Source organism: Ornithodoros turicata, chromosome 1, assembly GCF_037126465.1.
Source record: "Ornithodoros turicata isolate Travis chromosome 1, ASM3712646v1, whole genome shotgun sequence".
In the NCBI taxonomy this organism is placed as follows: domain Eukaryota; kingdom Metazoa; phylum Arthropoda; class Arachnida; order Ixodida; family Argasidae; genus Ornithodoros; species Ornithodoros turicata.
The window spans coordinates 109,059,643-109,070,305 of record NC_088201.1 but is presented as its reverse complement, the minus strand read 5'-3'; the positions used below and the strand labels follow the sequence as shown (position 1 = coordinate 109,070,305).

At 46.0% G+C, this 10,663-nt stretch overlaps 1 protein-coding gene across 2 annotated transcripts; it reads left to right on the top strand.

The window, feature by feature from the left end:
* Positions 1–177: 177 nt before the first annotated feature.
* On the top strand, positions 178–2,622 carry LOC135367637 (uncharacterized). 2 transcript variants are annotated; one of them, XM_064600908.1, is made up of 4 exons: positions 178–240; positions 597–746; positions 890–977; positions 2,328–2,622. In XM_064600908.1, exons 1-4 carry the CDS (start codon positions 179–181, stop codon positions 2,382–2,384), a joined length of 357 nt encoding a protein of 118 aa, XP_064456978.1. In that variant the 5' UTR covers position 178; the 3' UTR covers positions 2,385–2,622. The 2 variants fall into 2 exon arrangements, with proteins under 2 accessions (XP_064456978.1, XP_064456976.1); XM_064600906.1 differs by lacking the exon at positions 2,328–2,622 and adding an exon at positions 1,070–1,710.
* The last annotated feature ends 8,041 nt before the right edge of the window (positions 2,623–10,663 follow it).

The window sequence follows — 10,663 nt, the reverse complement described above, 5'->3', positions numbered from 1 at the left end:
TTTACACCCAAAAGGGTGCTTTTCGATTTACTGTGTACTTACTTCGCGGTGCGCCCTTGCCCCCTCCGGGAAAACGAAAACTCGCCGCCTCTGGTGCCATGTGTTGGTAATATCCGATTTCGGTTCCAGATTTTCGATGCCGAATTTGAGACCTATGTCCACTTAGACGATGACGACGATGTCTCAGCCCTCGGATCAGCTGGGGGAGACTGAATTCCAGAGCGTGTACCGCGTGGAAAGGTAAGTGGGGGTGGTGTTAGGCAAAAGTAGGGACTCTGGCTATGTGCCCAGCAGTCAGCACCGGTGTAGTGATAACGTGATATAGGCTTGAGGCATAATTTCGTGGAAGCTGACGAAGTCTGTAGATATTTTTTTTTAGATTTCTGTGCTCTAAAGTGTTTTTTTTTTTCAAGTATTCATGTGTGATTTTTTACACTAAAGTAACATAGCACCTAATCGTGAGAGCTTTCAGGAGTGACTCTCATGGCAGAATTTGGAACAATTAATTTGTCGCTAACATAAATATGTTTCTGGTATGCAGCGCAGTTAACAGAAGTTTCATCAGATAAAGTAAGCAATCCTTTTCCCTGAAACAGCAATGACACCTGTGATGATGATAGAAGCTATCATGTCTTTCCTGATTTCGGTGCACTCCGTGCGGTAATAATTTCCGACCAGCCCATCACCCACGTGCTGCATAGGCGAATCACTGATGTGCTGTTCCAATCTATGATGTCACTCAGCATGTAAGTTCAAGGAACTTTTTATTACATTTTATTCTTTCTACTGTGTCATGAACTGCTTTATAGTACACTCTGCTTCTCTTCAACTAAACAACAAAGTGCACCATTAAGCATGCCTAGTTTATATTATTTCTTGTTACTTCCAGAACCCCCAGCAGGCGTTTCTACTCGAAAGTCGTTGGTCAGTTGCTCATGCGCTGCCCCCGACTTGCTGATGTCGTTGGAACCGGAGAGGTTTGACCTTCACATTCCTGGTTTAGTTCGTGCTTTGCGTAATCACGTTTAAAAAAACAAAACTATTCAATCTTATTTATCTTCAAATATAGGGGTCATGGGTTATGTCCTTGAGGATTAAATTCAAAAATGTCAGGCGCAAGGTAACTAACAATGAGAAGGTGGAAAATAACAGACGTCAGTTTGATAATGTGAAACGGGCTCGTTCACTGACCGAAGATCAAGACCTGGAAAGGAAAAAGTCGAAGCTTACTGATGTATTTTTCTTGTTTTTTCGTAGTTTTGCTGACATATTTTTTGCTGCATTTTGTCTGGAGAACTAAAGCCGGTCCCCTGCTGGACACGTTCTCATTATGGACGTTAAAGTATGACTGAAGTAGGCTGTTTTTAGTGGACAAATGCAATGTATAGTAGATAATCATGCATGCTGCAGTTAGGGAGCCATCATGATCTGGGTCAGAGGACTCGTGCATTTTTTACCATGTTGTGTAAATGAACCCGTGGATGCAATAAGGGGATAAGTCGAAAAATCCCAAACCGACGGGACTTCAACTAAATATTTGGTAAAGTAATTGTAGCTGGGTTTCCCCGAATAATGCAAATGCAAAACATGTGGCATATATATATGTATACCCTGTACATGCGTGTCCTGTTAACTTCGTTTTAGGGCGTGTGATTTAGCAGAAACAGAACAAAATACAGGAACATAACTTAATACCTTTACCAATGTAAAACCGCATGCACAGAGTTTTGATGCAGAAAAAAAAAAAACTTTCACAATTGAGATCTTGGTGGCTGAACAATGGTGATGCATGGTAGGATGAAGTCACCCATGTATATGGAACGGCCATGATTGGGCTGATTGTTGCGCTAAACAAGCACACTATTGAAAATTATGTCCTAAGATGGCCTGCATATAATACGACTTTCTGGCACAGTGCACACATTTTTCCCTATTACAATGCTCAGCAGCACCGCTGACACAGTCACATGAGCTAGGAAGAACATTTCGAGTGGAAGCCGAAGTTCATTTCCACAGCGTAGCAAAATTTAAGATGCATTGTTTGTATCCGTGTGTAGAAAAGGGGCCTGATCTGACTGTCCATCCCATTGACGCACATGCATTTCCAGTTTCTTACCCTCCTGAAGCAGGTCAAAACATTGCAATACGGTCTTAAATTTTCTTTGGCAGGTACATACTGGTAAACTTATATGTCATTGCAATAAGTATACTAAGAAGGGGACAGGTCTACTTATCCCATTATTGCATCCACGTGTTCAGTTGCAATCATGGAGGACTTTAAGATTCTTCCTGCTGTTTCATCCAACATTAAACAAAACATGTTTTAGGCACCCACATTTTCAGTGGGGGAAGACCCCGAGAGCTTACGGGTACATGAAGAATGACGGGAAAGGGAAATTGAAAAGGCAGCTCCAGACGAAGCGCAAATTGAACTGCGTATGGCAGCTACCATGCTGGAACGAGTTAGTGGTCTGGCAGCACTGCCAGTGGGAGATACTAAAAAAAGGTTTCCTTACTTAATGGAATCAGACAGTGTAGGTGCTTTACAAAATCTTTGCAAGCATATAGTATTGTAAACTTCACAAGACTGTACTGTTTGTTTCAGTTCCTCAAGGAAGCGGATCGAGTTTATCGTGCCCATGTCCTTGCAAACACGCAGGGAGGCCTTGCAAGCCTTTGCAATGTTGCACTCAGTAGAGAGCTCAGATGTGCCACTAACGCCATAGAGGCCATTGTGGCAACGAAGGGGGATGAGTCTATATCCAGGAGACGGAAGCAGCGTGAGTTAGCTGCCTTTGCAAGGCCCGTCCAAATACTATCAGTGACATCGCATGCTGCTCATGATGCTCTTGGAGTGTTTCCCTCTCCTCCCTGTGCTGCACTGAGTACTCCTTGTGTGCATGACACAACCTTGCTTCATGTTAGGGGACCAAGAGACGCGGAACAAGGACTGACGACAAATTCTCTTGTTCCGTGTCTCTCGGTCCCCTACCATGAGTCTATACGAGCTTGCCTGCACCCTCTCCCTACAGTCTTAGTTCTACCTTGTACTGCGTGCGACACATTTGCCTGAAATCACCTCTGAGTAGTTCCGCAGCTCATACTTCCGTTGGTTACCTTGTGCAAAGATGTTGTGCCATTATTGTATCTGAAGGTTCACCATATGCTGCTCCTGTTTATTACTCAGAATTAGTTATCCTGCAATACCTGAATATGTGACATGGGATAAATCAGGGGGTGCTGATTTCAAGACAAGTATCACAAGCAGTACGTTCGTGGATTGCACATGACTGGTGAACGCAAGGAACCACTGACAAACGATAGAGAGGAACAGTTATTGCCTGAGTTTTCCTGTGTTCATTTGTCATGTTCAGTTATCACCACCATGTTTTTGTATTAATCATTATCCACAGATTTTTATGATCATGAGTGTTTTTATCATCACAGATATCCTGGCTGTGTATGCATTGCACATACTGTGCACAGCAGTCAAGGAGCCAAAGGCCTTTGATTGCCTAATTATTAGCAGTGTAAGTTACTCTGTTCTCTGGTTCATTCAGTTGTGCTTTGTGTTAACTATCGTATTGTCATTCTCTATTTCAAATGTTTTTGAAGCTCCAGTTCTTATGGATTTCCATTCCAGTATCATGCAAACCTTTCTGCTCTTTCAGTTTCACCATAGTCACATACTTTAAGCTACATTCATTATTCGAACATTTGTCTTGAACCATTATGAACACACCTAACAGAATCCCTAAAGCAGTTCCCAAACATTTTAACACCCCTGGGGACAACTGACAATTCTAAATTGTACACACGGCAAGGTACGACAGATGCAGTAGGGAGTCATATTTCCATATACAAGTTCAATACTATTCTCCCTCTCGGTATCCACAAAGTACTCCAGAGACTGCACAAATAAAATTTCCCCAGACATTTACTTTTCTTTTCAGTATGCCTCACTTCTTTTTCGTTTTGTTTAAGTTGAGGCATAGGTGTTATTATGTGAATGCCCAGTGGAATTTTCAGCTGTTCATGTCAAAATATGAACGTGCAAAGAAAGAAAAAAAAACCCTGCATGCTTATGGAAATCCACATAGCTGCTAATCTCTCGATAACCTTTTGAAAGATGCATGCATCCAGCTAGCACACTTCCACGCACTAACAAAGCCCGTCAAGGGCAGTATTTAAAAGTATTTTAAAAAGCTATTTACAAGTACATAGAAAGCTTTTTGAAGTCCTGCTCGATTTTTCCCATTAACACATTGCACGCAATACAGAATATCATGAATCCTTGAACACATCATCCATATACCATTAAGTACCATACCAATGATGAGGACTGTGCTCGAAAGAAGAACTGCCTTTGTTTGAAGATTAGCAGCTCCTGACTTGAGGCTTTCCTTCAGTCATCATCACCAGCTTTTTCTGCTTAGCACAAGCTATACACACAATCAAAGTTAGGGGTCAGAGATCAAAGGCACCAAATTATTGTTTCACAAATTGGAGTTGCATATCTCTTCAGTAATACTTTATTACATTTGTAGGATGCAGCAATTCCAGCAACACCATGCATCGTGCACACAGGCAATGCTGCAGTGGCAGCAGAGCACCTGCACCTTTACGTGGACAACATCTGCCGTTTTCGTCTAATCGATGCAGAAGAGGGTGCAGCTGCCTTGATAGCCGCATATTGGTTGTACAACATCAAGTACAACAAGACATCATGTAATACAATGACCATTTTAGAGTGGCTTTGTTTGCGGAGACGAGAGACGCAGCCACGGGCACCTGCTATACGATTTTTTAATGACTTTTTGAAGAAAATTAAATATTTTTTTTACGCTTAGTCACCTTTGCTGTACCTGTCATTCTTTGGTAACTTATTTTCTTACATAGTCTGAAATGGATGGACCTGAATCCAACAAAACAAAAAGCACCCATAAGGAAAAGGCGTTTTTCTCGAATAACACGTTTTATGAAAATGTGTTTTCCATTAATAACACCCTTCGTGAGAGGGTGTCCACAGGAACACCCTTCCTGAATGGGTATCCGCAGGAACACCCTCTTGTGGGGTGTTCAATAACACCCTAAAGGGTGTCTGCCATGGGAAAAGTCAAAAACACCCTTTAGGGTGTAAAATGATTTACTGTGTATGGTGATGCTGGACGAGCATATACAGGCATTGGACTTCTTGTTTTTTACCTTAAACAAAATGCGCGGAGCAGATGCGGGCTTCCACTCCAGGATTCCATAGGTCGTCGTTTGCCTTTCTTCGGCGGATTGCAACGGCCCACTGCATTTTGCGTGCGGGGTCCCACGGCACGCGATACATTTTGTGCCCCTTTTCAGCAGAATTAGTGCATTTGAGCGCTTAACACCCGCCCATTTTACGCAGAACAGCCTTAAAACACGTTCGTACAGTTCACGCCATACAACTTCAAAATAATGTCTAACTGGAAGCTCAAAGTCACGTGATTTGGACACTTCCGCTACGTCATTTTTGCAGGAAGTTGAAAACCACCTATTCACAAGGTACTCCGCTTCGTGTATTTAGACGGAGCGAACTCAGCATTCCGGGTGACATATTCATCAAGCTGTTGCACACTTCTCCTTGTGTTTTATATGTTGGACACTCACACAAGAATTATGTTCTTAACATCGGCAACAAACTGCTGTTCTTCTGCCGAACACGATGGCCGGACAGCAGTCTGAGCGATGCCGCGTGCCGCCGGATGAACCTATCCCGAGGTTAATCCCTGATTGGCCACTTGCGTGCGTCGTTCCCTTCTCTTCAGTCGCCTGTCCTGAATTATCTATTCGCCTCGGACTTCGAGTGGAGCGTCGCGTTTCTATTGCACGACGACACTCTGGCTCTGACACGTAGAATTTGGGATATACGTGACTGAACTTCAGCTCACGTGTCTTTGCGAGTTTGGAAACTAGTTCACTTGTTACTGCATGCTACACAAAGTGCCACTACCGGTTAAGCTCCATGTTTTCAGATTCATACCCAATTCATGCTTTTTAATCTTCGTGCCTCGCACTGTATTTTCGCAAAACATTAGCCGCTTTTACATGAATACAACACAAGCGTATCGAATCGAGTCGAACCCGCAGGGAAGACGATACGCCACCGTTTACACGGATGCGCATCGAGTCCAGACCGGAGATATAGCGCCACGCCGTGTCATATCGGAAAGTTAGAGGCGCACTTCCGCAAATGCAGCCGTTTCTGGTGTCCCGCTACCTTCGCACCAAACGTGAAAACGTCGAAATAGTGTGGCATCTATGCCCCATTTTCAAGCGTACTTCAGAATGACCTCTGCTCTACGGCTACAAGCCCTGCTGCTAGTATCAGTGTGGACATCCAAGACGGAACGTGGCTGGGAACTTCTCAATAGCACCATTTTGAATAGGAGTAGCAGATGACGCAACTAACTCGCAGCCGAACGCGCCTTCCCATAATCCTCTCCTCTTCTCTCGACGCACATCGTCTGTGTACATGGACAATCTGAATGCGCATCCACCTCCGTTCAGCGGATTGAATACGATACGCTCTCCTGGCGAATTGGCCCGTTTACATGGGTGGACCCGATTTCACAACTGCATACGATACGGTTGTGTCGTATTCATGTGAACGCTGTTATTGGGTGCATTGAAATAGTTTGAGATGCACCAGCACATACCGCACACCGGAAGTGCAGTCATAATTGTGTGTCATCCGATTTCGCCACAGGCGCACATATGCGTCACACAAGGCGCAACTTGCGAACTCTCCTCCGACGCAGACTTCGCCTAGTACGCTTCGGGTTTCCCGCTTCGGGCGCTTTTCGGGGGAGGACACGATCGTCAGAAAGCTTAGCAGACGGCAGTTTGCGGCGGCTATTTTGTTTGAACAAATGGCAGCATATCATGGTAAATGGGCATCCCGCGAAGGTGAAACAGCGCGGAACAGTTACATATACTCTGGTCTCCCTTCAAATCCGCGTATTGATCTTTCGATCTATCGCGGTGGAGGGAGGCGAAAGGGAGCCGGTCCTTCATATTTCGAGAAGGGCCCCTTGATAACGCGGTCCGCCCCCGGGTGGGCCGTGTCTTGGAATACGCGGCCCGTAAAACGGTCGTCGGGGCAACATCGCTTGCGGTGTTGTTTCCGGGAAGATTTTTTCTAAAGAACAGTTACATTTGTGAATGTCTCATATTAGATACGTATTAGCACTAAACATTCTATCGTTCGCTCTTGATGAGTCACCCGCGAGGCGCCGTCGCTTCCAGTCCCAAACAAAAATTGAAGTAGAAATCTTAAACGAGATTCGAAAACAGATGGAGCTTCTCCAACGGTTTTATGATTTTGCAAATTAATAAGGCTACACACAAATGCTCCCCGTGCGGGATTGACGCTTTCAGCCACGGACAGGTTGTCACAACACAACAGTTGCTCACGACGTTGCATGATAGTCGTGATCGACGATTGCAGGGTGGCTTGAGCAGTACAAATGCGCAGGAAGCCGATCCCGGTACTGCATCACGCTACTGTGGTCAGCAGCAAAGTACTCGTCGTCTTTTCCTGGGTGCTTCTTTGGGGAGCGCTTTGTACAACGTTCTGCTTACTCTTGGTCTTTCCGTCAGTCGTTGTGCGCGACTTCTACACACCTTGTCTACATCATTCATATCATCATCATCATGCCTTGTGCGCATGTCATGTCATCATGTTGTCATCATCATGCTCTGTGCGTATGCAAACTACAAGATAATGAGAAACGCCACAACTGCCTCGGTGTCCATGGTGAATTCAGATATTATTGTCGTCCGCTATTAGGGCCCATTCTGCTCGCGTGCCTCATCTTATGCGCCCTCTGGAGTACTTTTTATTCAATATACGTTGCAGACGACGCATGGTGGAGCTCAGAGTGCTCGTTCGAATGGTTTGGCAAGAACGCGCACATATAATGCACCTTATGATGGTATGCGTGACGCATCACTATTCGAACGCACCCATTGTTTCTGTATGTGACGCGGAAGTACCATAAAATTGATTTGTGGTTTTGTGAAGCATGGGGGGGGGGGGCATCGAAAGGTGCGCATGTATCAACAGTTCTTGCAACATTGCTCGTCGAAGGTCAATCTTCATCTACTTCTCATCACAGCTGCTCCCAGTCTGCCAAAATAAAGGTGAGACCGAAGACATGCGCTCTTGCTAGGAGACAGATGCTACAGCGCACGATAAAGTCACCGAGTCTTGGAGCAATTATTCTCAAATGGGGGTCCGCAAAAATTTCTAGGGGTTCGCGAAACTCTTGCTCATCAGTAGAATGAATGTCACCAGAAGAAATATTAAACTGATGGCGCGAGCACCCGTACGTACCAGCGGCCGCGTGTGAGGAGCAGTGGAAGCACCGTCAGCATGTTACAACCAGAGGGCAATCTCTAAATGCTGTGATTGATCATGGTCTGTTGACGCTGCGCATGATATGACCGCCTCCTTTCCTGGTTGCGTTACGTGTTTGCCAAGAATAGCGTACGACCACGACCGACTACCACCTACCATTACGCCTCGCACAACCTCGGCCTAGTGGTAACCAAGGTCGTGCTGAAGACTGGGAGGTGGTGGGTTCGAATCCTACCTCCGGCTGTGCTGTCTGAGGTTTTCCCTGGGTTTTCCGAAGACTTTCCAGGCGAATGTCGGCACAGTTCCCCCTGAAGTCAGCCCAGGACGCACACTAATCCCCCTGTCCCCCACTCCTTCCTGCTGTCCTCTCTCCGTCTGTCCACATCTGTATGCCGCTCATAGCCACAGTTGCTTCGCGGCGCTAACACGCAATAAAAAAAAACGGCCGTTCAGCTTCTGTTGTCATTTTCGACAACATATGCATGTGAAAAGCCTTGCTGAAACTTACATGCCCAAAAACCGAGTGCAGAAATCGCCTGTGTGTCGGTGCAGACACGCGCCTTTGTAAGGGGATTCCACCACCTATCACATAGGTCGGCATTTTTCGAAATATTCATTCAACATCACATCATGTCCGGCCTAGCCCATAGCCCATAACATCACATCACCATCACAGCCCATCACATCATAACCCATCATTCGACATCACCATCACAGCCCATCACATCATTACCCATCATTCAACATCAACATCACAGCTCATCACATTATTACCCATTATTCAACATCAACATCACAACTCATCACATCATTACCCATCATTCAACATCACAGCTCATCATAACTTAGGTCAGAATTCAACTTCAGAACTCGTTCTGAGTTCAACTTCGTTGTGTATGATGGACTTTGAATCCGAACTGTAGGGACCGGTTATGAGTCTGAGGGCCTTGTATACTGCGCATGCTTGCGCTTCGGCGACGACTTCGCTTCGGGGCTTCGGTGACCGTGCGTCCCGGCTCCTGGGCAGATGTCATCTTTTGGGTGGCGGCCGTTTACAGTGACGTTCGTAAATTAAACAGGTGTTGTGTTTGTGCTGTCGCAGTGGTGGGCGGGGCTTGGCGGGGCGGGGTGGCGATAGGGCTGTACTGAAAGCGTGAATGCAAATACCACGTGCGTAGGGTGAGGATTGGCCAGTTGCGTGGCAGCTGGTATGCCGCTGTCCTCCTAGTTTGCGGGTTGTTGCGCAACGAGCCGATCGACTGCTGATATTGTTACATTAGAAAAGGCATGGCAGGTCTTTGCCGCGGCATCCGGTGGCTTTATGGTGTCAAGTTTATTGGCGCTGCACGGCTGCTGATAGAGCTGGCATATTTCTGTTTTCTGCTACGTATGTGGAAGGTGGCGGTTGTGTGAAGAGAGGCGGGAGGGGTGATGAAACTGCTCGTCGGTGTTCGGTAGTCGGTTACGCTGCATCGGGGAATGACCGGAATCCCATGATGGAAAGAGACACGTGCCAAGAGAGGGTGCAGGGGAGTATCGTGACTTCGCCCCTGTTTTTCTGCGTGCGTTGAGACTTCCTTTTTTTTTTTCTTTTCCCATTCGAGAGGTTTCGACGTGCTGCTGTTTCAACTGGGACTTTTAAACTGGGCTGTTTGAACTGGGGGTGCATTGCAAATATCTAGCAGTGAAACCGCGGATTTTCAGACAAATGCATCTTTGTTTTCTCGTTCTCTCTCTCTCGGTATAGTGTCGTGTCTCTACGATAGAAGCACGTTGGTCATGGTTCGGGGCCGAGTAGTAGATTCTATAGTGCGTATAAATGGATGTTTCGTACGTTACGGCATATACGGAAAATACTCGCACAGCGCGTATTTTGGGATATTGCCATCTGCTCCAATTGCCTTTGTGTGTGTGCGGGCGCGTGTGTGTATGTCTTGCTGTATTTCCAGATGCGGTTTAAGCAGTATGGTGTCTGAGTCTGGTGGGCCGTACTCTGCTTCTTCGCTTTCTGTAGACAGCTAGGAAAATTACCGCGTTCGCATTTCAATCTGCACTGCCGGCCTCAGTTGCTCTGTTCGTAACGTGTTCACTTGCTGAGCTCATGATCGCGGGTTCAATCCTGGCCGAGAATGGTAGCAATGTGGGAGCGATAAACATTGCTTCCAGAAACGGTGTGTTAAAGATTGCTTTGACACGTCTAAAGTACCCCGTGTGGTCGAAATTATCAGTAGCCCTACCATGCTGTACGTGCAGCATCTCTTCATACAAATG